At 50.1% G+C, this 26,304-nt stretch overlaps 5 protein-coding genes across 10 annotated transcripts in view; 3 read left to right on the plus strand and 2 right to left on the minus strand.

The window, feature by feature from the left end:
* GAPVD1 (GTPase activating protein and VPS9 domains 1) overlaps positions 1-5,948 on the minus strand; it is a 29,914-nt gene extending 23,966 nt beyond the window's left edge. For 4 of the 6 annotated variants that reach the window (XM_063353031.1, XM_063353030.1, XM_063353029.1 and 1 more), the window contains exon 1: positions 5,826-5,948. The gene's annotated coding sequence lies outside the window, so the exon portion shown is untranslated. Of the gene's footprint in view, positions 1-5,592; positions 5,705-5,825 lie in introns of those variants that run through there. The other 2 variants (XM_063353033.1, XM_063353034.1) reach the window with 2 other exon arrangements.
* Positions 5,949-9,507: 3,559 nt separating this feature from the next.
* On the plus strand, positions 9,508-13,760 carry HSPA5 (heat shock protein family A (Hsp70) member 5). Its single transcript, XM_063353202.1, has 9 exons — positions 9,508-9,593; positions 9,713-9,851; positions 10,079-10,310; positions 10,610-10,747; positions 11,005-11,117; positions 11,199-11,589; positions 11,906-12,143; positions 12,323-12,490; positions 12,872-13,760. The coding sequence occupies exons 2-9, from the start codon at positions 9,736-9,738 to the stop codon at positions 13,429-13,431; spliced, it is 1,956 nt and encodes a 651-aa protein (XP_063209272.1). The 5' UTR covers positions 9,508-9,593; positions 9,713-9,735; the 3' UTR covers positions 13,432-13,760.
* A 979-nt stretch (positions 13,761-14,739) lies between these two features.
* On the minus strand, positions 14,740-17,435 carry RABEPK (Rab9 effector protein with kelch motifs). Its single transcript, XM_063353452.1, has 7 exons — positions 17,265-17,435; positions 17,039-17,187; positions 16,800-16,952; positions 16,427-16,588; positions 15,711-15,860; positions 15,379-15,528; positions 14,740-15,135 (listed from the first exon to the last, which is right to left on the minus strand). Exons 1-7 carry the CDS (start codon positions 17,321-17,323, stop codon positions 14,834-14,836), a joined length of 1,125 nt encoding a protein of 374 aa, XP_063209522.1. The 5' UTR covers positions 17,324-17,435; the 3' UTR covers positions 14,740-14,833.
* Positions 17,419-22,046, plus strand: PPP6C (protein phosphatase 6 catalytic subunit). Its single transcript, XM_063353453.1, has 7 exons — positions 17,419-17,572; positions 17,649-17,744; positions 17,865-17,930; positions 18,821-18,962; positions 20,068-20,147; positions 20,294-20,503; positions 21,226-22,046. The coding sequence occupies exons 1-7, from the start codon at positions 17,498-17,500 to the stop codon at positions 21,472-21,474; spliced, it is 918 nt and encodes a 305-aa protein (XP_063209523.1). The 5' UTR covers positions 17,419-17,497; the 3' UTR covers positions 21,475-22,046.
* ARPC5L (actin related protein 2/3 complex subunit 5 like) lies at positions 22,024-26,220 on the plus strand. The gene is made up of 4 exons (XM_063353454.1): positions 22,024-22,394; positions 22,677-22,749; positions 23,061-23,237; positions 25,666-26,220. Exons 1-4 carry the CDS (start codon positions 22,024-22,026, stop codon positions 25,726-25,728), a joined length of 684 nt encoding a protein of 227 aa, XP_063209524.1. The 3' UTR covers positions 25,729-26,220.
* The last annotated feature ends 84 nt before the right edge of the window (positions 26,221-26,304 follow it).

A 26,304-nucleotide genomic window follows, 5' to 3' on the forward strand; every position in this document is an offset into this window, starting at 1 on the left:
AATATTTAAATTCAGAAGACTGTTTCTTTGGCCTTGATCCAAAAATGTTGCTTTAAAGAGAGAAAAACTGAAACAACCATAGGCTTTCATAGCACATCAGGGACAAAAAAATCTACACAAACTACTGTTATGTCTCAATGTAACATCAGCTCTAACTTCCTAATTAGAAAACACTGTAGTTACCAGCTAGCAGTTAGATAAACAAAGAGTACCATGATATTCAAAACAAGTTCAAGGAGCTAAACCATTTAAAAATTAACTCTGTGGAAGAAAAAAACCCCATCAATTGCATTAATGCTGGCAAGGGAAGGGGTAGAATCATGCAGATCAGATTATTTTTCCATGGAATTAATGATTAACTGCTCTATGTCTTCTTCCACACCAGAACAAACAGCCATACTAGCTAATCTGGGAAGAAAATGGGTTTGATCAGATATAATCTGTAACAGCTATCTGTCAGATATATTGGTAATGGACATACGTCAGGGCTGTGAAGGGATCTGATGATGAACCCTTCAAAGCCATGCCACCATTAAACGAAAAATTTCCTTCCCTTGACTCCAGAGGAGCCTTGCTCCACAAGACCATTTAAAGCATGCTTGAGAAACTACAAATAACGTACCATGCACTGGCCTAATGCTCTCCCCTTTTAGTGTTTTAAAGATCTGTGGTTCACTGCTCAGCATAGCAGGAGATGATCTTCTCTGAAGAATACAGATTAGCTCCCTAATTAGGCACAGGTTTTACATTTGTTGGGTTTTTTTTCAGTGTGTGGAGAAAGCCTGATAACCAGGTGCACTGACAACCATCACTGCGTGTGTAATTAAGTTCTTCCATCTAGGTTTTAACCTCACAACCAAAACCCTAGCAGAGACAAAAAGTGATGCTGTCACAAGCCTATATGCATAAAAAATTGCAATCCTGTTACACCTGATGGTTTAAGAATCATTCCTAGGAAATATAGACAGAAAAATCCTCAAAAAAAACCCCAAAAGCCCAAACAAAAAAACCCAGCAACCCTAATCAGTGGCTACAGCTCATATATCCAAAGGTAAGATTAAGCAAGGAACTTGAAGGATGCAATCGTTTAGATGTTTTTAACTAGGACAGTCTCAGAGAAATGATTAGAAAAGAAACACTGATGTTACTGCCAAAGTTCTTTGAGAAACAAATAATGAATTCTTGCAACAAATTTATTTTTAGTCACAGAATTTTAGGGCTCACAAAAAAGATAGCATTAAACTTGATACTGCCTGTAAACACAGTAATAACTAGTTATTAGGCTATGAGCTATTGATATCAGCCAGGTAAAAGAAGTTGCATCCATAAAAATATGCAGACACGAGATCTGCAGAACCACATTCTGTCTTTTCAGCTTTCTGCTGCGAGGCCATACTTAAGAGTTGCTCATAGTTTATCAAACCTTAACAGTTTTAGTTGACATTTTTCATTTTAAGTTGTCTGCCCACAGGCTCCACTTTTCTGGACAGAAAGTTAGTCCCAGCAGTTCTCCTACTTGTGAGCAAGTTTGGGGAAGGAACAGGAGACCCACATGGGGTACCCGCTGTGAACAGCCTGTTGACTTCACCTGCGTTCCTATGCCTTTGCCTTGCCAAATTTCAAAACAAGTTTCTATTTTTGTGTCACTCGTTATAAACACATTTAACTATAGACAAGCTGATTACACGGCTTCTGAGGTGTCTCTTATACTTACAAGTTATTTCTCTCACTGGTTTGCTCAGTGTCTTTTGATTTTTTGACTAGAGAAGATGTTTTCAGCATCAGGGATGGGCTAAGTGCTCTGACAGCCTTCAGCCCCTGAGGAAAAGCTGTTCTTTCCTCCCCTGGCCCACAGGTGGGAACAAACTCCAGTCAGCAAAAGAGACAAAGGTGGCCTGAAAGCAATATACTTTTTCTGGTAAGTTATGATTATCAAAATAGCAGTTAAATTGCTGGTAACCTTTTCTGGAGCTATGGACAATCAAAAAAAAAATAAAAATCAGTTAATAGTCAGAAAGTAAATAAGACTCCCACACTCCAGAGTCCTAATACACATGCATATAATTCACCTATCCAGCATGCAAAAAGACAACACAATAGTAGAAAAGGTCAGACTACTGCAAAACAATATTGTACCATCTGTGATGCCACATGAAGAAAAGAGACAGTATGGGCCTCGCCCATACTCAGAAAGCAAAGTTACCACCTAACATACAAATGATTTGGGCATCTCTTCGTGATAGAGCATCACAGCAATTAAAAAAAAGACACTGAAGCACTGAGTGACTGTGAGAAGTTGCACACTGCTGTGCATTTTAATTTTTCATAAACTCGTTACCACCATAAACTTCAGGCCCAAAACAAAACAAGGCTCCGAGGACTACCATTACCTGCATCTGCACTTCTAAACATACTGGCCCCATGACTACTTGATAATATCCTATCAGTTGGCCACTACCCATGTGTCTGTCTTATTTGTCTCTACTATAGAACAGCAGAAATAACAAAAGCAAGAGGAGAATTGATTTGGAACTGAACCATAGCAGGTTATTAAGTACCACCGCTTTGTCAAGAGCTATGAAAATCCACAGGATTTTCCTGTGGATCCGCAGGAAGTCAACTTCACGACAGCAGTTTTCACCCTATGTATAAGAAGCAGCGATCAGCAGCGTCTCTGCTATGAAGAGGAATGCCTCATTCACTCCCATTTACCAGATTTTAAAACCAAATTATTCTGAAGTCACACAAGTATAGCAAGCAACACTGCAAACAACTTTGTCTTCACCGTAAGTTTCCAGCAGACATTTGAGAACACTAGAGATGTAAAGAAGGTAGTTTGATACACACGGTACTTCAGCGGCTTCAGACAGGCACTAAAGAAAACCTGCAGCATAGTAAAGAAACTCCAAAAAACCTAGCTAAGCAAGATGCACATGCTATTACTCTATTCAGATACTGATACCTTTAACATAGCCTATGTCTATTGTACCACTAGCACACCTACATGACACACACTGCTCCCCTCCAAAACCCTCTTCCCTTTACGATCAGCATGAAAAGACAACAGTTGCATTCTCTGACCTTCCCAGGATATGCAACGCTCGTTCCATGCCAGCATTCAGGACAAGAGCTGTAGAAGCAATTAGCCACAGTTACATATTTGGTAACACACCACAGAAGGCAGCATTAGAGCAGAGTGAGCTGCTGCAGCTTCAGCTGGTACTAATTCCAGAAAGTTGTTTATCAGATTACCTTATCAGTTTCTCATAAACAAAAAGGTGCCCATAATTGTCCAATTACCTGGTTTGTGACTACCATGCACCGTACTTGAAATAACAGATATCTGCACATAGGTGTATAAAGGAGACAGTTTAGGAAATGTAGATACCCAACAGTCTGCTGTGGCTGAAGAAACAATAGATATTAAATAGTTCCGCTACGTGCAAATTATTTTTCAATCCTGGCAATTTCATTTTGATATGAAAGCATTTCAAATTTTTGTCAGTTATTTCAAGACTGCTTACTAACCTACCAAAAGCTGTGACACCGTAAGAGAAACTTAGCACAACAACTCAAACAATTTCACTTTGTGATGCTCCACCATATCAACAACAAAGATTGCACGACCTGACAGCATCTAAGATGTTTTGCCCTGCTATCAGCATGACTCAAGTTTGTTCAGAGCCCAAGAAAATCTATGCCTCTGATGAACGCAGGACACAGACTGCTTCCTACATTTGAAAGTCCTGGAAAACACCGCATTTAATCTTTGGGTACTGAACTCCAGCTTACAAAGTATGTGGTTTTGTACTGTTGCACACAGGAACAAGCAACATCTCTATTGAATATTTCTGCAATTCAGTTGACAGAAAAGAGATTAAGCAAAGTAGTAAATACAGCCAGTACACCAGATTCTTCTTCCTCCTCCAGCGTTTCCTGCTCAGGGTTATTTGCTCCTCCTGAGTCTCACTACACAAGACTCAACTTCCAAAGCAAGTTTGGGCAGATCTAATGTAGGCAGGGCAGGGCAAGGCAAAACTGAAATCACTCCGTCTTACTGAAAAATAATTCCTAGGCGAGCTTGAATAGCTTCCATGCTAATCCACCCCAGATGAAGCACCTCTTTCTTCATTGATATTTACAGTAATAACTAACAAGCCTTATTTCTTTACATAAGCTAACAGCCTATCTCCCAAAGTTGAGCTAAAAAAATCTATTTTCCAGTAGGATAGTTCACCGTGACTGAGGAGTTATCTGCTGAACTCTCACATTACAATAGCTGCCATCTCAAAACATGCGTACAACATACAAAATGCACTTCAATTTGCTACAGTTCAACTCTCTAATCAATATTAAGAAACTCATACCTCAAGTTTGTTTCTGCCCAGTGGCTGCTCTGCTGCTAGCATTGAACACACTGTCTACCCTGCAAGATTTCTGTGCAAGGAGCACCTCGCTTCTCATGCCCCTTAACAGAACTTACCAGTAATGCACAGGATCAGTTGGCTATTAAACTATCTATTATGGTATTACTGTGTTGCGTAAAATCAACAAAAGCATATAGCCATACTAAAATCTACTCCAGTTGCTCATGATGCTAGAAAGAGGAGTTCCCCTTATGTAAGGAGTTGACTAATAAAACTTTTAGTCAGAAGACGTGCAGAACTCGAAGCTGCTCAAACCGACAAAAACAACCTGTTCCCAGCCCCTTCGCTCGAGACTAGCTCCCGTCTTCGCTGTGAAACATCCCCTCAGTGGTCCACCATGAAGGGTAGTAGCTGCTATTAAGGATAGAGTATATCCTCCAGGACCTGACAAATCCCACAGCAAAACCGCCGTGTGCAGCATCTTAAATATTTTCGAAGCCTCCACGGTAGCAGCAGTTCAGAAGTCCATTTCCTAATATTGCCATCCTGCTGCTTTTACAGAAGCGCAGTATTTCAGATTTCACATACTGTCTGTAACATTCCCCACTCCATCATCTTCAAATTGCAGCTCTACTTGCGAGGCAAGTGCATTGTCCACAAAAATAGCATTCTACCTATCAGTAAGTGTAGTGTCACATGCTGGGTTTGAGAGCTTAATCGCAACGGCTCTCTTTCCTTCAGAGCACAGTATCATGACTTTGCAAGAAAAAAGACAGATACCCACTTGATCAAGCTCTTCAGCATTGAGGGCCTATTAGTAACAAAAAAGGGAAGTCACCATACTCATCAAGTTACAAGTTTTAAACCTGCAAAACACGAAAGCCATAAAGGAGAGACGGCAGCGACATTCATGCCGAGAGCGACTCGTTGCCCAATCCCACAGCACCCGAGAGCCGAGAGGGCCCCAGCAGCCAAGTGCTTCAATTTTTCGAATACCTCCGCAAACCTCAAGAACTACCGGTTCCCGGACACTAACATGGCAGGTAGGGCTGGCTCCGGCTGACAGAGAAAAAAAAGGCACAGATAAAAAAACACTCGAGGAAATCTTACGGCCAACTTTGCTGGGTCGCCCCTCACCGCTCCCAGGGCACCAGCGTTTCCCCCCTGCACATGGCTCTGGACAAACCTCCCTCCCCGCAGTTAAATATAAATAAATCCAGCCTACCTACCGGCGGCTCGCTCCCCCCGAGAAGCCGCCGCCCGCCTTCCCCCTCGCTTCCCTGAAAAACCAAAGGGTTTTGTCAGGCCCCGGGGCCGGCGGGCTGGCTGCGGCCTCGCCTTCCTCCCCCTCCCCGCTCCTCCTCCTCCTCCTCCGAGCCAGGCGGAGGGGAGGGAGGGGAAAAGGAGCCAAACGGTACCGCGGAGCCGAGGAAGGGGGTAAACGAACGCGTCTCTTACCCGCCCAGAGCCCCGGCTCCGCCGCCCGGCTCCCGCTGCGGCCCCGAGTCAGGCGCGGCGCGGCGCGGCACTGCGCAGGCGGCGGGCGGCGACGGCGACCGAGCTCCTGGGACATGTAGTCCCCTCCATCGGGGCCACGGAGTTCCTCTGACAGGCGACATAGGAGTCCCTTAGCCGGGGATATGGAGTTTTTTGGCCGGGTCCGGGCGGAGCGGGAGCCGATGGCAGAGCGGAGCTCCGCCGGCAGCGCCCGCTCCACCCGGCCCCGGCCCATGCTTTTTGATGTTGGGTTGGTGTTTTTTGGGTGGTGTTTTTTTTCAGTCCCTGTTGTAGAGGTAGTTTAGGGAGCCGGCACTTATCGATAGGACATCTCTATGTAGAATCATCCAGGCTGGAAGGGATCTTTGAGATCAAGTCCAAGCATCAACCCAACATTGACAGAAACATCACTAAAACATGACCCCTCAGCATCACGGCTTTTAAATATCTCCAGGGATGGTGACTCCACCACTTCTCTGTGCAGCCTGTCCCTGCACAGTGTTTGATAAGCCGTTCGGTGAAGAAATTTTTCCTAATTTCCCGTCTAAACCTCCCCTGGCACAACTTGAGGACACTTCCTCTTGTCCTATCGTTTATTAATTTGGAGAAGAGACTGACCCCCACCTCACTACACCCTCCTTTCAGGGAGTTGTAGAGAGCAACAAGGTCTCCCCTCAGCCTCCTTTTCTCCAGATTAAACAATCCCCGTTCCCTCAGCCGCTCCTCATAAGACTTGTTCTCCAGACCCCTCACCACCTTTGTTAGGACACGCTCCACAATCTCAATGTCTATCGTGTGTTTCATCTCCAGGTGCGTTACCGACAGGTAAGATCTGTAAATGCTGGCCATTACAGTGGGCCAAAAAGCACGGCAAAAGTTGTTAATAAGCAGGTATGCCAAGTGCGAAAGCAGGGCTGCATGTGGAGCAATCTAGCTTAGAGAATAGCAATTGCTTCATCATAAATAGCAACACATCACTTCAGCATAAGCCATGATTAATGCAATGCAGTCACAATGATTTTCACTCTGCCCCTCTTTTTGAGGTTCTCAGAAAACGTCCATCTCTCGCTGGCACGCGACAGGCCCTGGTACAACCGTACAGTCGAAAACAAGAGGCTCAGACTGACAGAAGAACACGGTAAGGTCACAGTGTGACTGATCTGCAGGGATGGGGATGGAGGCCAAAGCCACAACTCCCAACACATGTGATTGCTCCTCAAAACACACTTCAGTCAAACGTCATGTCCAGTAGAAATACGAGGGAAAACTAAGTAGTAGAACATGATTTACTGCATGAAAATTTGTCCGAACAAAGGATTTAAGAAGACTGTTCTCTGAAGGGAAAAAAAAAAAGATAGCTGGAGGCACATAAGCAGCATTTGCAGCCTGTCGATAGTGCACAGCTCCCAAGGAGAGGGACACCTCGTCACAGCGCACATCAGCAGTGGGCAGAGGTTCTGGATGTCACCCAGCGCTGCCGGCCCTCCAGGACAGAGGAGGTCCCAGGCACCCTGTGAAGAAGGGCACAGTATCCAGGCATGATGGTGACTTCAGTGGGAAAGGGACAGCTCTGCAGCCACCACAGCTGCTTGCTTTGTATGTCCAAGTTATCTGCAAAGCTCTTCCCAACAGGCAACTTAAAACAAAAGCCAAATGTTTACACTTTCTATCTCTCACTCTCCAAAACATTGTCTATGTGCCTTTTTCTTAACTGACACAGTTACTGCCCTGAATTCTCTTCCCTGATAAAAGAGAATGTCTTATGTAATTGAATTTTAATACCCAAATAACATTTTCGAAACGACTATGGCAAACTGAAATATAACAAAAAAAAAAAAGTTCACTAAGCCCAAACACACAAGATGCCAGCAAACTGTTACATCTTGTACCACACAGCCAGCTGTCCGGGCCATATTCCTGGATTCCCAGCAGTAACCAGCTGTATTTACCACAGCACTCCCCCTAGAGCACTGCGGAAAATCAGCCCAGGGCCTAGAAGCATGAAACTGCCCTGTCCCCTGCCCTGTCTGCATGAGGTTTCCTAAAAAGAAATAAAATGCTTACATTATTTACAGTTCTCAGGACACATAGCTATACTACGAGATAATTCTCTTCTCAGGAATAAGCTCAATAATTTGCATTAGAGACCTCAGGATTTTTAAAGGGAGAAAATCAAATCAATGTGAATGTAATTAAAAAAACAAACAAACAAAACCCACAAACAGATATCAAGGACGCAAAATACACTTCAAAATAGAAAGAACAATATCAAGATTAAAATGGCATTTCCAGATGTGAGTTAAGCAACAATGAAGTCTTTTGACAATATCTCACTTCGTAATCATAAGAAATCCAGGCAGCTGGGCCAGGCCCCGCTGGCACAGGAGATAACTTTAAAATTAAAGTTGCTTACACTTGCAAAATGCTGCCTGAGCACAGCCGTCTCTCTCTCTCTATTTGTAACCGCTTTTTAATACAATTACCTGAAATTATGATTGTTAGATCTTAGATCTGATACCCTCCAAAGGTGAATGAACAACTTCTAAGTTCTCATGTCACTCTTCAATCACTCAAAACTTTCAGTTTTATTTGGAGTTTTGTAGTCTTAACTTTTGCTTTAAACGGTGATTTTAAATATAAGCAGGTGGATCCCATACGTATGCATGATCCACAGCTATATAAGGCAACGGATGGCAGAGATGCAGCCAGGCCTGTCATCTGCACAACACAGAGGTGGCCGGGGCGGATCTACACTCCTAAGGACGGTGCCTTCACCTTCCTGGGGAGTTTGCCATCCCAAGAAGCCAAGGGGCTGATGTAACCCTGTGTAGCGAGTTACAACTGAGTGAGGACACAGTGACTCAGTGTCCAGACATCATGGTTCAGAAGGTAGCCAAGTGCCTTCCTTGAGAGACCTGTTGGCTCTCTGGTTGGGGCCGGAGCAAAGCACACCACGCCTGCCCCACACGGGCTCCGCACTCTGCGGCGCACATGGGGACACCCGTGTTTCCTGAGGGGTAGCCACCCACATGATGGCCTTGTCCCCAGCACTTCCGCGGTGCTCAGGGACAAGGGCTCACGGTGCCTGTCTGCGGGCTCAGGAGCGCATGTTGACAGGTCATGTTGAGCTTCTCATCCACCAGCACCCCCAGATCTTTCTCCTCAGGGCTGTTCTCCAGCCATTCTCTCTCAGCCTGGACCAGAGGGATGTGTCCTCCCAGCCTGGGCCAGGCCCCGGCCATGGCTGCTGAGGGGCCACCGCCTCACCGTACCTCGCTCAGCGGATCCCGGGGCGCCCCAGGACAGGAGGCGTCGCGGGTGCGCGGCCACCAGGGCCGACTACCCGCAATGGCGACTCCAGCCCCCCGGGCCGGTCACCATGGAAACTTCCAGAACGTCCCCCCCGTCCCGGCCCCGCCGTGACGGCCGCCCCCAGCCAATGGGCTCGCTCCGCTTGGCTCAGGCTTCCCCGTTGATAGGCCCGCGCCGCCGGCGGGGTGAACCAATGGGGTGGCGGGAGGGGGGCGCGCGACGTATGTCAGAGGGACCGCCTGATTCTTGCCAATCACGGCAGGCCAGCTTAGTAGCCGCCAACCAATGGGAAGGCTCCAGCGAGGGCTCCGCAGCCAATGGCGAGTCTCCACGAAGGAGTAACGGAAGGTATATAAGGGCGGGCGGCGCGGCCTGGCCCGCAGCAGCAGTCGGGGGTCCGGTGGTTGGTCACTGACGGTAAGGGTGGCGGTGTGGGCCTGGGGCGGCCTGGTCCGGCTGGGGGGATGAGGAGGGGGAGCGGCGCTGCCGGCCGCGCACGTGGCGCCTCCATTTTGTGACCTGCGACTTCTCGGCAGGGCGGCGCGGGCGAGCGGTCGGCATGAGGCACCTCCTGTTGGCACTACTGCTGCTGGGCGCCGCGCGGGCGGACGACGAGGAGAAGAAGGAGGATGTGGGCACGGTGGTGGGCATCGATCTGGGCACCACCTACTCCTGGTGCGTGGGGAACGGGCCCGGCGTGGGGCGAGAGGGAGAGCGAAGCGGCTGGGCCTGTGGGTCCGCGGGGAACGCTGTGCCTCGGGGTCGGGGGGGGCGGCTGGGCCTGTGGGACTACGGGAACCGTTGGGCCTCGGGGTGGGGGGGAAGCGGGCTGTGGGGCTGGGTGACGGAAGGGGAGGGGGGTGCAGGCCCCAGCGCCGCCTGACTGCTCCGCTACCCCACAGCGTGGGCGTCTTCAAGAATGGCCGGGTGGAAATCATCGCGAACGATCAGGGGAACCGCATCACGCCGTCCTACGTGGCGTTCACGCCCGAGGGGGAGCGCTTGATCGGGGACGCCGCCAAGAACCAGCTTACATCCAACCCCGAGAACACCGTGTTTGATGCTAAGCGGCTGATCGGACGCACCTGGAACGACCCTTCCGTGCAGCAGGACATTAAGTACCTGCCATTCAAGGTGCGCCCCTGGGGGGATGGAGGGAGGGAGGAGGGCTGATTACATGTCCAGACAGAAGAGGCTACTTAATTATGGTGCTCTTTTGAGTAGCCCTGCAGTTCACTAGCCCTCCTGAGAGGGTTAGGGTGCACTGATGTGGCTGTGACATAAGAGAGCAGTTCCTTGTGTTAGCTAGCATTTAAATCGTGTCATGTTTAATATACAGGCTTTGATTAGTCTTCAGAGAGAAAGAAACAGTGGGACAAGTGATAATAAGTCTATGAACTACTAAATAGGACAGTATACATTGTTCTTACCAGGTTGTTGAGAAGAAAGCCAAGCCCCATATTCAAGTCGATGTTGGAGGTGGACAGACAAAAACATTTGCTCCTGAAGAAATTTCTGCTATGGTCTTGACAAAGATGAAGGAAACTGCAGAGGCTTACCTGGGGAAGAAAGTAAGTTCGTGAGTGCTACCAGTAAGAACTTTATGCAGCAGCTTTACAAAACTAAAGATGGGTGGGCTGAATCTGTGGACTAATGTTGCAATCAGTTCAGTGCTGTTGGCCCCTTTGGCAGCCCAGTGGAATGGGCTTAGCTGGGTTTTTATCTCTCTTTAAAGAACAATGGGCTGCTTGTTATCAGCATTGCTATGGTTATTTACAACCTATGTGCTTTTCTACATTTCTGTAACAAAACTGTATCTCTTGTTCAGGTGACCCATGCTGTTGTTACTGTGCCAGCTTACTTCAATGATGCTCAGCGTCAGGCTACAAAGGATGCTGGTACCATTGCTGGGTTGAATGTGATGAGAATCATCAACGAGCCGTAAGTAGCCTACGTTGCCCTCCTTGCTGGGGAGCTGGGGCTGCCAGTCCCAGCTTTCTGAATGGGCTGTTCCCTCTACAGAACGGCTGCTGCCATTGCTTATGGACTGGACAAGAGAGAGGGCGAGAAGAACATCCTTGTGTTTGACCTGGGTGGTGGAACTTTTGATGTCTCCCTCCTCACCATTGACAATGGAGTCTTTGAAGTTGTGGCTACTAATGGTGACACTCATCTGGGTGGAGAAGACTTTGACCAACGTGTTATGGAACACTTCATCAAACTCTACAAGAAGAAAACTGGAAAAGATGTCAGGAAGGATAACAGAGCTGTGCAGAAGTTAAGACGGGAAGTGGAAAAAGCAAAGCGAGCCTTGTCATCTCAGCACCAGGCTAGAATTGAAATAGAATCCTTCTTTGAAGGAGAGGATTTCTCAGAGACACTTACTCGAGCTAAGTTTGAGGAGCTGAATATGGTAAGTTTAGAAAGGTAAAGTTCCATTGCCTCAGCTCTAGGTCGGAGACTTGTCAGCATGTGGTAGTTCATGCTGTGACATTGCACTTCGGGGTATAAATAACTTCTGCTTGCACTAAACACCAGGCAGCTGCTCCCTGTAAGGGTGGCTGGGGCTGTGTATGTTAATGACAGCTGAGGTCTCATCAAGGCTGGTCACAAGTCAGTTGATGTTCTTCCTCTGTAGTGCTTGTCTCTTGTATTCTGGGGCTGTGTAATTCAGAGGCTAGGCATGTGGGAATACAGTCTTATGGTCCTGGTTGTTTTTGTCTTTCTAGGACCTGTTCCGTTCCACTATGAAGCCTGTTCAGAAAGTTCTGGAAGATTCTGACTTAAAGAAGTCCGACATTGATGAGATTGTTCTTGTTGGTGGCTCTACTCGCATCCCCAAAATACAGCAACTAGTTAAAGAATTCTTCAATGGGAAAGAGCCTTCTCGTGGCATTAACCCAGATGAGGCTGTGGCCTATGGTGCGGCTGTCCAGGCTGGAGTTCTCTCTGGGGACCAAGATACAGGTAACTGCACCTTCACAGCCACTTCAAGAGCGCTGACTCTGAATAGTGGATATTGGTTACTGACAAGCGTAGTAGAACTTCTTTTCCAGACCTTTAGAAGTTTGGTGCCTCTTAAGACCTCAGGACCTGTGTTCCTTTCAGGTTGAAGTCATGTCAGTCTTGCTCTTGGTCTGTTACAGGTGACTTGGTGTTGCTTGATGTCTGTCCTCTGACACTTGGTATTGAGACTGTCGGAGGTGTAATGACTAAGCTGATCCCAAGAAATACTGTTGTTCCCACAAAGAAGTCTCAGATCTTCTCCACGGCTTCTGACAATCAGCCAACTGTGACAATCAAGGTCTATGAAGGTGAGTGTCATCTGTGGTGGCCCATGTGACAGCTGGAATCTGTCTGTAGGACTCACATACTTGCTACTACCTGGTCATAAAGGCTGTAGATAATTCCAAATGCTTGTGGATATCTCCTTAGGGAGAAGAGCTTGGTAACAGTGCTAGCTCTCTGAAGCTGCTCTGATGAAGCTTCTGTTCCTAGACTTTTTTCTCATGTGTGTGTTTTCCATGGTTGCAATTCTGAAGAGCTCTTCAGAGTATGAGGCCAGACTGTAGGTGTCTAGATGGATGTCAGGTTGAAATTAAAACCTTGCCTTTAGAAAGCGTGTGGCTAATGGTTGCAAAGAGTACAAGCCACAGCTAGGAAAGAAAGAAACCATATCTAATTGTGTTTTCTAGGCGAGCGTCCCCTCACCAAGGATAATCATCTTCTGGGAACTTTTGATCTCACTGGAATCCCTCCTGCCCCTCGTGGTGTCCCCCAGATCGAAGTTACCTTTGAAATAGATGTGAACGGAATCCTTCGTGTCACAGCTGAAGACAAGGGCACCGGGAACAAAAACAAGATCACGATTACAAATGATCAGAATCGGCTGACACCAGAAGAGATTGAGAGGATGGTTAATGATGCTGAGAAGTTTGCGGAGGAAGACAAGAAGCTCAAAGAACGCATTGACTCCCGGAACGAGCTGGAAAGCTATGCTTATTCTCTGAAGAACCAGATTGGGGACAAAGAGAAGCTGGGGGGTAAGCTGTCATCTGAAGACAAAGAAACAATAGAGAAAGCAGTAGAGGAAAAGATTGAGTGGCTCGAAAGCCATCAAGATGCAGACATTGAAGACTTCAAAGCAAAAAAGAAGGAGCTGGAGGAAGTTGTTCAGCCAATTGTCAGCAAGCTCTACGGAAGCGCAGGCCCTCCCCCCGGAGAAGAGGAAGCAGCAGAGAAGGATGAGTTGTAGATACTGCTGGCATCTCCGAATGTTGTGTGTGTATATATTGGACTCAGGAACACTTGTTTAAAATATTGAACTCTTAATTTGGAATGTAACTCTGAATCTTCACTCATGAGTGGAGCTGGAAATGCTAGCCCAAAGTGGCTGTATACTGCTTTTCGTTAGCAGTTGCTTGATGTCTGGGGAGGGAAGGGTAGCAGGGGGGGAGTGTAAATGCGCAATGGGGTTAGAAGTATTGACAGCGGGAGTGTTCTATTTAACAGCTTGGTCATGTGAACTTGGTGTAGAACTTTTCTACCTGAAGTGACCACAATAAATTTGTTATTTACACTGGACTCTGTTCTAGCTTTGTTTTCCATGCCCTAGTTACAGCAGTGAGTGGAGAGGATTTGGATCAACTGCTCTCCCCTGGGAGGGGGGAGCTGATGGGGGGAACCCAACCTCAGCCTGTTTGGTGCTGATGGACTCTCCTGGTCTGTGCTCAGTCTATTCTGGGTGCTGCAAACAGCTCCAGAGGCTTGGGATCTCGCAGAACTCCTGACAATTGCTGCACTAGAGCCTGTCCCTGCCTGGAGTGTGCTGACGCACTCAACCTCCCTGCAGTTCTGCAGTGTAATGGCTCCTTACAATGATGTGGGTAGCAAATGTCAATGATTGCTGAAGGGGATGCTCCCTCCTGGCTTGTACAGATCCTCTGAGGCTGTCAATCTGAGCTGACAGTGCAGACTTCAACGCGAAGCACGTGAGGGAGAGGAGACTGGGCTTAACTGTAAATTCCTCCAGTATTAAAACTGTTGTTAGGGTCTCACATGAGACAACTGATCTGTGTCCTGAAGACTATACCTAATAAATGGTTTTGGTTTTTTAAAAAAATTGAAACCGTCATTTTACTGTGATCTTTACCCAATCCATGGGATTAGGTAAGAAACTGAACCAAATACAGAAGCAGCTTTTGTGGCAGCTGCTCTAATACTGCCTTAAAACCACTCAGCGCTCTTATTTTCCCTGGCGTGGGAGATAATTCTTTCTGCTTTTCATTGACTCATTTTCAAAAGAGTGCAAGCTAAAAATCACATCATCCCTGCCAAAGCCTTTTTTCCAGCCGACACTGTGACTTTGTAGATAGAAGTGTTTCTGTAGCCAACAGTATGTGTGTTTCCTCCCGTGGGAAGCTGTCCAGGCACGGCACGAATCATTCCAGGAACCTGCAGTGACGGGGGCTGGGAACAGTGTACCTGCCCTCTGCAGGGCTGCATACTGCAAATGCACCAGTACCTTGGGGGCATATTAGCACAGCATCATCCATTTGAGGGCAAAAATTTGTTTATTGGAAAGAAGAATTAATTTAATCCAACAGTACTATAAAAACTGCATAGAAAAGGCCGGTGCTGTGCAGACAGCCGCTCCGCTACTCGATCAGACTGACCACGCAGTCCCTGTATATCTCCCCCTGTGTGTCCATCCCACCAAATATTAACAGCAGATGCATGACCACAGCTTCAGCACACCCCTCCTCCTCTCGGCTCCCCTGTTGGGGCTCAGCTGTGTCACCCGATGCCACAGTCGACTCTTGCCCAGCTTCACCTTCCCAGGTGACAGCTCCCACGTCTCCGCTTGTCCCAGCCCGCCAGGGAATGACACACATGGCATGGTCCAGCCTCCCAGCAGGCAGAGGGGATTCAAACTGCAGGAGCGTCCACTGCTGCTTCTCTGCAGTGCAAAGACACACATTCATGTCTTAAAAGTGCAGCTTCACAGGCTTAAAAAGCATGCTGAGACAGTGACATCATTAACTACATTAGCTTTCAACATCATAGAGCATTTCAGCTTGTACTGGTGGAACTCCAGTGCAACAATAATGACTGCCAGGGGGATGACGCCCAGGAATTGAGGGGGGAATGCATTTTTCAGCAGACGCATTCCCCATTCCCCAGCTGAGAGAAGTCTCCCTACCTATGTGATACTTGTACGTAGTATCCAGTGTCCCATCTGGACCTATTCCACCAAAAATGTACCAGTGGTCCTTAAACACAGCTGATGAGTGGGATGCCCGTCCTCCGGGGATGTCGCCGGTGGCTGGTATCTTAACCCATCTCATGTCATCTATTGGAAAAAAAGAACACATCTGTGGTTATGCATTATAAAAAACCCGCAAGTTTTGCTGGTTTAAACAAATAGGGTAATACTTCAAGCACTGAAGAAGTGATCTTTTAGAAAAAAGGCCCCCAAAATCAAAACACATCACACAACAGCTATTACTCCACAGTACCTATGTCCACACTTACTTATATCGATGCAGAACAGATCATTGTAAAAAACATCACCAGCCAAACCTCCATGGACAAAGAGTTTGGTCCCGACTGCAACCACAACGTGTCCCTGCCGAGGAGAGGGAGGATCCCCATGAGTATCTGGCTGGGACCAGGTCAAGGTGGCTAAAAATGGGAGCACACATGAATTAGGAAGAAAACTCTGGAAGCTCTAAAACCAGTGACCCCAGGGCCCTGCTGAGGTTTCCTAAGGAAGCACCTCCAGTGGGGTCAGAGTTAATGCCACACCAAGCTTCCTGACGGAGCTCTGAGTGCTCTTTGGGTCACACAGTAGCGGGAAAGATTAATTCAAACTGGAAAGCAAACCCTTTCTTGTGCACACAGGGCTGCAAGGATGAACGGGACAGCTCTGGCAGTACACGAGCAGCACACGGCGATGCCATCAGGGAAAGGAATCAGTTGTTGGGCAAATGGGACAAAACCATTCCCATCTCTCATGAGTTTCTCAGCCCAGAGCTTTACACTGCCATTTTGGCCCAAAGTCCCAGTGACTACATAAAAATAAGCGCATGTCAACAGCAAGGAACATCCACCCATCCATTTAGAGTTGTAGCCAAAGCAGGGGCCCAACATTTCCATGGCTTTGACTGAATCTGAGTCGCAGACCTCCTGTTCAGCAATGGATGGATTCCACCGTTTGACAGAACAGCAATTCGTGCACCCAGAGGTACCTGTGTCAAACACGTGAAGCCGCTGGTCTTGGACCGGTTCTGCTCCTTTATCTCCCCCTCCGAACACGTACAGACAGTCTCCTACAGCTGCTGAGGAGGTGTGAAAGGTCCTGGGCAGCGGCTGCACACCACTCACTTCAGGACTCTCCCAGGTTCCTATTTCTAAGACATTTGGTTAACAAAGTAATCAACAAGGTAACAGCAGCCAGGCTCCACTCCCCTTCCCGAGCGACAACCGCCATGGAAGCAGCTGCCCCCCGTCCCGGCACGGCTGTGTCCCCACAGCTCTGCACCTGCAGCCCCGGTGGGGTGAGCACCGAGGCCGAGCCTGGAGGGGAGCCACGGTTGCCTGAGCCGCCCCTCGGGGACTCACCCGGGTCCAGCACCTGGACGCAGCTCCGGTTCCCCGCCGGGTGGGCGCCGCCGAAGACCCAAAGGCGCGGGGGGGAGGCGGCGGGCAGGAAGGTAGCGTGCTCGTAGCGAGGCCGCAGCCCGCTCCAGCCGGCGGCGGCCCAGCGGTGCGCGCCTGCGGGCGGCGGAGAGCGCGGTCGGTAGCGGTCCGGCGGCCCCGCGCCCCCGCCGCCCCCCGGCCCGGCCCGGCCCAGCCCTCACCCAGCTCCACGAAGTGGGCGTCCGCGAAGGCGGCGGCGGGGTCGGCGCCGCCCAAGAGGAGGACGCGGCCGGTCCCGCCGCCCGGCAGGAAGAGGCAGCCATGGCCCACGCGCCCGCAGGGCCGGTCCCCGCGCGGCGACAGCCGGTACCTGCGGGAAGCGAGAGCAGCGCTCAGCCACGGCGGGGCGAGATGTGCCGGGCCGGGCCGCGCTCCCCCCCCGCTCACCACTTGCCCGGCTGCGGGCGGCGCCCCGGCTCCAGCAGCGGCAGCGCCCGTGGGCCCATGGCGGGCCGGGCCGCGCCACGCCGCGCTCAGCGGACGCAGCCCCAGGCGGAAGCGGCTCTCGCCTTCCGTCCCGCGCCCGCCGGAAGTCCCGCCGGCTTCCGCTGGCGTCTGCGGCCCGCGCCGCTCCCCGGAAGTGCCGGGACCCGCTTCCGGCTCCGAGCCGCCGTCCCAAGATGGCGCCGCTGGACCTGGACAAGTACGTGGAGATCGCGCGGCTCTGCAAGTACCTGCCCGAGAACGACCTCAAGGTGCGGCCGCGGCGGGCGGCGGGGCGGGGGCGCGGGGCGGGCCCGGGGCCGGCGCTGACCTGCTCCTCTCCCGCAGCGCCTTTGCGACTATGTGTGCGACCTGCTGCTGGAGGAGTCCAACGTCCAGCCCGTCTCCACGCCCGTCACCGTCTGCGGGGACATCCACGGGCAGGTAACGGGTGGCGGCCCCGCCGGCAGACCGCAGGGCCGCCCTGCTTCGCCCGCCCGGGCCGTGCCCGGCCCCGGTGCCTGCCGGCGCCCGCCGCCCTCACGTCTCTGCTTCCCTCCGCAGTTCTACGATCTGTGCGAGCTGTTCCGGACCGGCGGGCAGGTCCCCGACACCAACTACATCTTCATGGTACGTGCGGGCTGCGCTTGCCCCGCTCGCTCGCTGGGTGTTTAAAAATTAGCTTAAAATTTAATTCCTGGTATAGTTATTGAGTTTCACTTTGCCAGTGAGTGTTGTGTTTGCTTTTGCTGTTTGGTTATGTTGTACGGGTTTTATTTTGTTGAGTGTTATTATTTGGTTTTGCTGAGAGTTGGGGTTCTTCAGCCTGGAGAAGGCTCCGGGGAGACCTTTGAGCCCCTTCCCGTCCCTCAAGGGGCTCCAGGAAAGCTGGGGAGGGACTCTGGAGCAGGGAGGTGAGCCACGGGACCAGAGGGAATGGTTTTAAACTGGAAGAGAGGGGATTTAGATGAGATATTAGGAAGAAATTCTTTGCTGTGAGGGTGGTGAGCCCCTGGCCCAGGCTGCCCAGAGAAGCTGTGGCTGCCCCATCCCTGGAGGGGTTCAAGGCCAGGTTGGACGGGGCTTGGAGCAACCTGGGCTGGTGGGAGGTGTCCCTGCCCAGGGCAGGGGGTGGCACTGGGTGGGCTTTAAGATCCCTTCCAACTCTAACCATTCTGCGAGTAAAGCACGAGTTACTGGTGTACAGCAACAGAGGAGGAGGAGTGCGGTGCCAGCCTGGCTGAGCTGTGCCGTGGCGCAGCAGCACGTGGCCGTAGCGCAGGCTGTCCCCAGGGCCCATCGGGTCGTGTGTCAGGGCAGCTCCGGGTGAGTGCGGTGGCCAGTTCGAAGCTGAAACTCCGAGTGACCAAAGAACATGTTCTTATAGATCCAAGCAGATCCTAGCTTCCCTTCAGCGTTACGTTGTCTTTATGCACTGTGAGAAATTTAAAATGGATGTATCGCTTTGTATTTTTCCATTTGACTGTTTCTGCATTTACAAATATTTCTTTGACTTGCAGGGTGACTTTGTAGATAGAGGTTATTATAGTCTTGAGACTTTCACTTACCTTCTTGCACTAAAAGCTAAGTGGCCTGATCGTATCACACTGTTACGGGGCAATCATGAAAGCAGGCAGATAACACAAGTGTATGGATTTTATGGTAAGTTTTTATCCAAACAATTTCTGAATGGGGGTATCGCGTAACAAATGAGTCCGGAATCTTTCCCTTGGGAGACCTGTTATGATTGCGGCACCACCGGGGGCTTTCCTGGGACTGGGCGGGAAGTGGGCTCAGTGGAACTTCGGTGTTATCATTTGTTAACGTGACCATTGTGGTCCTGAAGTAGGACGTGTTTTAGTCCAGATCTTGCTGTTCTTTTCCTCCAGCATCTGGGTTTTCTCTTTGTTTTTTGGTGCCACATTCCATTTCCAAGACAGAGCCAGAGCATGTATTTATACAGAATGTGCTTTGGGATCTTGTAGCAAAAGGTTCTACACAAAATCATAATGTTACTGTAATTCCCCTTAAGTTTCAGTGTAACTAAAAATCAGTGTCACAGGTAGAGTTTGCTGTGGAGGTCATTTATTGTCAACTGTGAGCATCTGGGAAAATGCCACCGGCAAGAAATAAGCAGCAGAACAACTGTTTGAAAAATTGAGGGAATTAAATTGCTTGGAAACTTCTTTGTTGTTGTGTGAGGCTTTGATAAAACCTGAGGAAATCCTGGAAAGTGTCCAACACCTGCCTCAAAGAATATGGTCTGTAACATACTTTCTTTTGGATAATGTGTCAACAAGAGCAACTACAAATGTTCACAGGTCGCTTAAGAAACGCCTGCCCGTCAGGTTTATTGCCACCTTCGTGTAGCTTTAAACAAAGCTACTGTAACTCCCGTTTGTGGTAAGAATATCTTCCGCTAGCCCTGGCCGGTTCATGCTTTCTGCCTCAATTTTCCTGTATAAAACTTGCTCATTTAAGCTCTGGTCTGGTCAAGAGCCAGCTCCCGGCCGGCCAGCGGTGGGAAGCAGCGAAAGCATCGCCAGCCACGTTGCATGAGACGCTGCGTTCTCTGCACCGCTGGTGTGTCGCTCGCTGAGCAGAGGCCAGCGGGTACGACCCTGGGCATCCCACCCACTGCCCAGCCCGGCTCCTGGTGGGGGGTTTGTTACACGTCTGATTGCTGAGTTGTGCTGCATTTGCCTCTGATCTTACTGTCTGAATGCCTCTCATCCATTAAGAAGAAAAAAAATTCTCTGTTTAACAGATGAGTGCCAAACCAAATACGGAAATGCTAATGCTTGGAGATACTGTACCAAAGTCTTTGACATGCTCACAATAGCAGCTGTAAGTGTAAACACCACATTACAAAAATACGAGTAGATTGTCTAAATGCGACTGCTAGAATTAGTGACCTTTCAGGGTCACACTGGTAGCATTCTGGGCTGGATTAAAATATTGAGTGTTTTGCACACGTGTCTCTCTTTCTCCAGTTAATAGATGAGCAGATTCTCTGTGTCCATGGTGGCCTCTCTCCAGACATCAAGACACTCGATCAAATTCGAACCATTGAACGTAATCAGGAAATTCCTCACAAAGGCGCTTTCTGTGACCTGGTTTGGTCTGATCCAGAAGATGTCGATACGTGGGCGATCAGCCCGCGAGGAGCAGGCTGGCTCTTTGGCGCGAAGGTGACGAATGAGGTAATGATGACATTGTATGCAAGATAAAGTAATGGCAGGTGTGAGACAAACTGAAGCGTTCATCTCGATTTGGTATTTACCCAGCGATGAACGGATTGAGGCCACTGCAAGATGGTGAACTTGCCTTGTAAGGCCGCTGTGAGTCAGTCATGGTGGTGGAAAAGGTTCGCTCAAGCCAGCTTGAAAAAATGAGCCATAAATTATGCTTAAGAGCGTAACTACAGCTGCCAGATGTGATAACACCGACCTTGCTTTTAAAAAGTATAATGCAGTGAGAATAACTAAGTGTCACTAGGGTTTGTGTAGGGATTTAAGAGAAAAAAAAGTGCCATTTTTCTTAATAATTCTTGACTTGATTTTTGTTGCTTTGGAAAACAGTGAGCAGATTTCTCAGGGCTAACAGTCGCTGACCTTCCCAGGCTTCTGATAGAGCCGGGTTATGAGTGCGGTCCTTGTGCCGTGTCCGTGGCCTTTCTGTAGCGCTTCAGGAAGGGCTGAGCCTTGCGGGCGGCGCAGACTCCTCACCTGTGTTTCACAGGTGTCTCTCACTGCGCAGGTCTCAAAACCCCAATAGTTTTTTCCAGCGCGCTGGGTGAGAAAGCTTCTCTGTGTCCCCCGACGGCCCCTGTGTGTCTGCCAGGGCCGGGCTGCGCACGGGCTCTGGTGCGGGCGGTGGTGTGGAGCCGCTCAGAGAAACCTGACCGTCCTCCTTTCCTTTACAGTTTGTTCACATCAACAACTTAAAACTCATCTGCAGAGCGCACCAACTGGTTCACGAAGGCTACAAATTCATGTTTGATGAGAAATTGGTGACGGTATGGTCTGCTCCAAATTACTGCTACCGCTGTGGAAATATTGCATCAATCATGGTCTTTAAAGATGTAAATACAAGAGAACCAAAGCTATTCCGCGCAGTTCCAGATTCAGAACGTGTAATTCCTCCTAGAACAACCACTCCGTATTTCCTCTGAGACCGTCCCCGCCTGCTGTCTCCCTCTTCCCCTGTACTGTCCCTTTACAATATACTTTTTATTGAGCACTTTGCTGCTGAAATGCTGCCTCTTGCCTTTTTTATTTTTAAATTATCTAAATTTATTGTGTATTATGGTGTCTGTAGCAAGTTTAGGTTCCCCCCCCCCCCCCCCGCCCCTAGATTAATTTCAGAGTATTTGTAATACGTCCTTGAAATTTGTACTACTGCATGTAGTTCTTACATATTTCTGGGTTTAGATGAAACGTTTTCCTTTTAACAGTGGTGATCCCCGGGAAGCAGCTCGGTCTCGGTGTTATTCAGCTTTTTGTTTGGTAGGTTTTAAGAGATTTCAGCAGCAAAGTCGGTAGCTGGCGTGCGCGAGGGGCCGTGCTGCCCTGCCTGGGCGCACCGCCCGCCTTCTTTTAAGTGGATAAAAATAAAGTGTCGGAAGGGCTGTTCCCCCCCACCCCCACCCTTTTTTTTTTTGTTTAAAAATACAGTTTAAAAATACACAAACCTGCTACAGCGATTGAATTTGTACATTAAAATGATTGTTCTGATTTTTTTTCAGATACTTTGTATTTTTAATAAAGTCGTATCGTACGTGAGCCCCCTCCGAGGGGGGTGGGACGGTGTTCGTGTGTTCGCCCTCCCGGGGCGAATGGAAGGCCCGGCCCCCCCGGCCTCTGCTCCCCGGGGCGGGGCTGTGGCGGCGGATTCCGGTTCCGGTGGGGCGGGGGGGGGGGTGTTTCCGGTTCCGGTGGGTGCCGGTGCCGGCATGGCGCGCAGCACCCTCTCCTCGCGCTTCCGCCGCCTCGACATCGACCAGTACGACGAGAACCGGTTCGTGGAGGAGCCCGAGGAGGCGGCGGCGGCCGAGCCCGACGCCGGCCCGGAGGTGGAGGCGCTGCTGAGGCGATATCCTTTGGGCCGGGGGGAGCGGGAGGGGTGGGCCCGGCCCGGCGTCCCCCCGGGCCCGCGGCCCCGCCGGGAGCGGGCGCCGGTAGCCAGACACCCCGTCCCAGTCGCCCCGGGCGGCGAGGGCGGGCGAAGCGTCCCGCCGGGCGCTGTCCCCTCCTCCCCCGCCGCGGGGGCCGCGGGGTCGGTACGCGCCAACCGGCTCCTCCACCGGTGCGCGGAGGCGCCGGTGGTACCGGGGCCGCTGAGGGGCCGTTTGAGTCCTTGACTCCCGCGCCGCACAGGGGACGCGCTGCGGGCCTTCCACACCGCCATTCGGAGCTCCCCGGCCAACGCCAAGAGCCAGGCGATGAAGGTAACGGGGCGGGGGGCTCCCGAGGGGCGCCGGGCGGCTGGGCCGGGACCCCCGAGAGCCGCCCAGCCCCCGGGCTGCTGACGAGCGGTCCAGCCGTGGGCCGTGTGGCTGCGCGGGTGATCCCCCGTGTTCACCCCCCTCCTTCTCTCGCTCCTGAAACCTGCAGTGAAGAACGCTCACAGCCGGTCGCAGAAATAAGCCAGCCTTTAGCGTAGCCACGGGCCCTCCGGGCGTACTGTGTCCAGCACAAATCTCGGGATCGTTTCCAGTTTTGCTGTTCTCATGTTATTCCCCTTTCCTTGTCTTCGCAGGAGCAGGCCCAGGGAACCATGCTTAAAGTCCTCACGTCTTTTAAAAGCAGTGAAATAGAACAAGCAGTGAATTCCTTAGACAGAAATGGCGTTGACTTGTTAATGAAGTACATTTATAAAGGATTTGAAAAGCCAACAGAAAATAGCAGTGCAATATTACTTCAGTGGCATGAAAAGGTACGTATCTGGTGCTCGCTTGGCTCAGCCACACTCCACAGAGCCCCCACAAGAGCAGCAGACGATGGCAGGGGGCTCGTCCTGGTATTCCCTTTTATCTCTGGTCTCATTGAGCTCGGACTCGTTAAGCCTTTGCCTGTATTTCAGACCTTGCCCTCAGCAGGGGGGAGAGACGAGGGGCAGGGCAGGGCGTACTGGAGGAAACATCGTGCCTTCTATGTCTGATGAGTGCGGTGGCCCCACTGCGGAGAAGGGGCTGGGAGCGGAGCTGCGGTTGAATGGCACGGCTGGTGGCGTTCCTTTGAGGCCGAGTGTTCGGCCAAGGGTGCTCGGGCTGGCTCAGGCCTCGTGTACAGAATCATGAGGGGAGGGGTGGAAGGGCCCCTCGGAGACCAGCCAGCCCGGCAGTTTTCATCAGCCAAGTGCTGCTAGCAGCGTTTGTGTCACAGCTTCGCAACAGGATTTAGCAAACCTGTTTGGTTTGTGCAGGAGTGGTCCTCTCGTGTTCCCGTGACCTGCCCGTTGTGAGCCAGGGAGGGCAGGACGTGTTTGTCAGCTGGCAGCTGAACGTTCCCTCTCTGCGAGGGATGGGGCACGCGGAGCAGCTGCTCAGTGCCACCGCTCCAGGCAGGAATCCGAGTGAAATCCTCCCCAGCTGCAGGGTTTTAGCTGCAGCACTGGCTGTCACTGCTCCTCCTAGGAAAAACGATCCCCGGGAATGCTGCAGCTCCCCGTGCCGCCCGTGCGGTAGCAGTGCAGCCGGCTGCTGGTGTCATTTTCACAAAGTACGGGATTTTTCCTGTGATAGGCAAAGACAGAACTTGCGTAGGGTGACCAGCTATTGGCAGCTGTCACCGGCTTTGCAGAACCTGGACAGGGGAGGAGGAGGGAATTTCTCAGGACAGCAAAGAACATGTTTCTGCTTGGTTGTTTGGGGTTTTTTTTCCTGTTGTTTCCACTGGAGACTATTTTCAGGTAACCAGGGGTGGGTGCTCCCAGCGCACCATGTTACACAACACTGCCCTGACTGGAAGGATGACAGCGCTCAGAGCATGTAGGCACACGTAAAGCATCTCGTCCGCGTTGTTTTGAAAGGAACGAGGCAGGTCTGCAGTGGGCTGGGCAGGGTTTACACCTTGCTTGTGTTCTGCGTTTCGGCAGTACCGGTAGGACGTGTGGCTTGCTCAGAGAGGAGTCAGCTGCTCAGCAGTGGTACCAGTCTGTCTGCTGGAAAAGGGCTGTCGTCCCTGCTTGTATCAGGTCTGGTAACTCAGGAACGTTTACATGCGGGCAGCGCGTGCAGGTTCTGCTCCGAGCGGACGCTTTGTGACGACAGTGAGGTGTCTCATCCTCTTATCATTGTTCTCATTTCAAACATTGCAATAGCCACTGGGCTGAATCTGAATTGTGTCTGCAACTTTAATATTTATTTTTTCACAATCACATCCATCATGTTATAGACTTTAGAAGGATATGTTATTCATATCAAGGGATGCAAATGAAACTGAAGCGAGCCCTTCCTCCTTTCCTATCCAGGGATATGGGAGGTGAGACATTCTGCATCGTCAACGACATGCGACACTGGTATCCTTCTCTAGATCCAAAAGACAGTTAGATTTTGGAGAATGTAATTTTCCCTTCAGACTTAATAGTGTATGGGTTACTAAATTATTGTATTTGGTTTTGTTTACGCTTGGTCTTATGTTATGGAGTGCATTTATAGAATATTACCATGTATGTACTGCAATAATTTAAGGCAAAGATCACTCTCATCTATATTTACAGAGGGGAAGTGAGGCACAGACTTCCCAAGATCAGAGTTCAGGTCTCAGCCTCCCCATTAGCCTTGTAACTGTTGCCCTAAATCCTTTGGAGCAGACCCTGCAAGAGGAGTCAGTGTGCGAATGCAGACCTTGTCACCGCAGGGCAGAAGGCACCTGCCGAGACACGAAGAGGTGGAACGACCCAAGGACTGTATTTCCCACTCTGGTGGCAGCAGCCAGCGTAACGGGTTGTGTCGTGGTGTGGGGCTGCGTGAGCGAACCAGCCCCTGCGAGTGCTTTGTACCCAGAGAACCCCCGCTGCCGCCTTGCAGGCTGGTGGGACAATGCCGTCTTGTCACAGAGACCTGACACTGCCTCATGCAGTTTAGTACCTAAGTGAAATGACTTTAAGTGTCTTTAATGTCTGCATGTGCTAGAAAGAACAAATAGATTTTCCCCAATTATGTATTTTAAAGATTTGAGAGCAAAAAGGGGTAGAATGAGCTGGAATGGCCCAAGCTGCCTGTGTGTGAAAAGTAAGTTTTTGAAGAAGAGCCATATACTCCTCTGTTATTAAACACTTAATTGCTTGTTCTTTGAAGTTACCTTTTGCGCGTGACGCAGTGACTCTGTGTAACACCTCTCTCCTTTTCCCGTCCCCACAGGCGTTAGCAGTAGGTGGACTCGGTTCCATAGTAAGAGTTCTTACAGCAAGAAAGACTGTTTAAAAGACTATTAACTTGAACCAAGACGACGATCAGTTTTGGACTCAGAAGAGGGAAGTAGCTGAACTGACACTGCTCCATCTTAGAGATTGCAATCTACTGAAATACTATGGAAACCTCCTCTTGGAATGCTTTTAACCCTAAAGGTGGGGGAAGAGTAAAGGTATTCCTGCATATTCCGACTATCAAATACAGGAGCCAAGACATTCTCCTGATCCCTTCTTTAAAGGCAGACTCCTGCCTCCTATTACTGTAAGAGAACAGGTATTTTCAGATGCTGCTTTAGCGATGCGTGGTGATAAAAGATCCTGTGTGTGCTGCTTATTTAAGAGGTAGCGATGGCCTAGGCAGATGCAAGATCCTGACAGCTTACGGGCAGGAGAAGCGTTTATTAAAAAGACGGTTTTGTATGTATGGTCGAAGGACTAATTGGACTGTGGGGTTGGTTTCAGTGTAAAGTGCCTGCTGCATCAATAAAGTTCTTGGATCACAAGAGTTAAGTAACTTATTTTTTGCTAAACAGGAATCTGACACTTAAAAGCAGGCCAGCAATACACCAATTCTAAGCTAAGCGTCCCC

Source organism: Chroicocephalus ridibundus, chromosome 15 (assembly GCF_963924245.1).
Source record: "Chroicocephalus ridibundus chromosome 15, bChrRid1.1, whole genome shotgun sequence".
In the NCBI taxonomy this organism is placed as follows: domain Eukaryota; kingdom Metazoa; phylum Chordata; class Aves; order Charadriiformes; family Laridae; genus Chroicocephalus; species Chroicocephalus ridibundus.

Excerpts from the sequence above, each read along its gene's own strand:
- HSPA5 (XM_063353202.1), top strand. The coding sequence starts at position 9,736 with ATGAGGCACCTCCTGTTGGCACTACTGCTGCTGGGCGCCGCGCGGGCG. Across the intron at positions 9,852-10,078 it reads CTGGGCACCACCTACTCCTG|CGTGGGCGTCTTCAAGAATG; the intron begins GTGCGTGGGGAA and ends GCTACCCCACAG. Across the intron at positions 11,118-11,198 it reads ATGAGAATCATCAACGAGCC|AACGGCTGCTGCCATTGCTT; the intron begins GTAAGTAGCCTA and ends TTCCCTCTACAG.
- RABEPK (XM_063353452.1), bottom strand. The coding sequence starts at position 17,323 with ATGGGCCCACGGGCGCTGCCGCTGCTGGAGCCGGGGCGCCGCCCGCAG. Across the intron at positions 16,953-17,038 it reads CGCCCACTTCGTGGAGCTGG|GCGCGCACCGCTGGGCCGCC; the intron begins GTGAGGGCTGGG and ends CGCCGCCCGCAG. Across the intron at positions 15,136-15,378 it reads TACGTACAAGTATCACATAG|AGAAGCAGCAGTGGACGCTC; the intron begins GTAGGGAGACTT and ends TTTGCACTGCAG.
- PPP6C (XM_063353453.1), top strand. The coding sequence starts at position 17,498 with ATGGCGCCGCTGGACCTGGACAAGTACGTGGAGATCGCGCGGCTCTGC. Across the intron at positions 17,745-17,864 it reads GCGGGGACATCCACGGGCAG|TTCTACGATCTGTGCGAGCT; the intron begins GTAACGGGTGGC and ends TTCCCTCCGCAG. Across the intron at positions 17,931-18,820 it reads ACACCAACTACATCTTCATG|GGTGACTTTGTAGATAGAGG; the intron begins GTACGTGCGGGC and ends TTTGACTTGCAG.
- ARPC5L (XM_063353454.1), top strand. The coding sequence starts at position 22,024 with ATGATTGTTCTGATTTTTTTTCAGATACTTTGTATTTTTAATAAAGTC. Across the intron at positions 22,395-22,676 it reads GTGGAGGCGCTGCTGAGGCG|AGGGGACGCGCTGCGGGCCT; the intron begins ATATCCTTTGGG and ends CCCGCGCCGCAC. Across the intron at positions 23,238-25,665 it reads TACTTCAGTGGCATGAAAAG|GCGTTAGCAGTAGGTGGACT; the intron begins GTACGTATCTGG and ends CCGTCCCCACAG.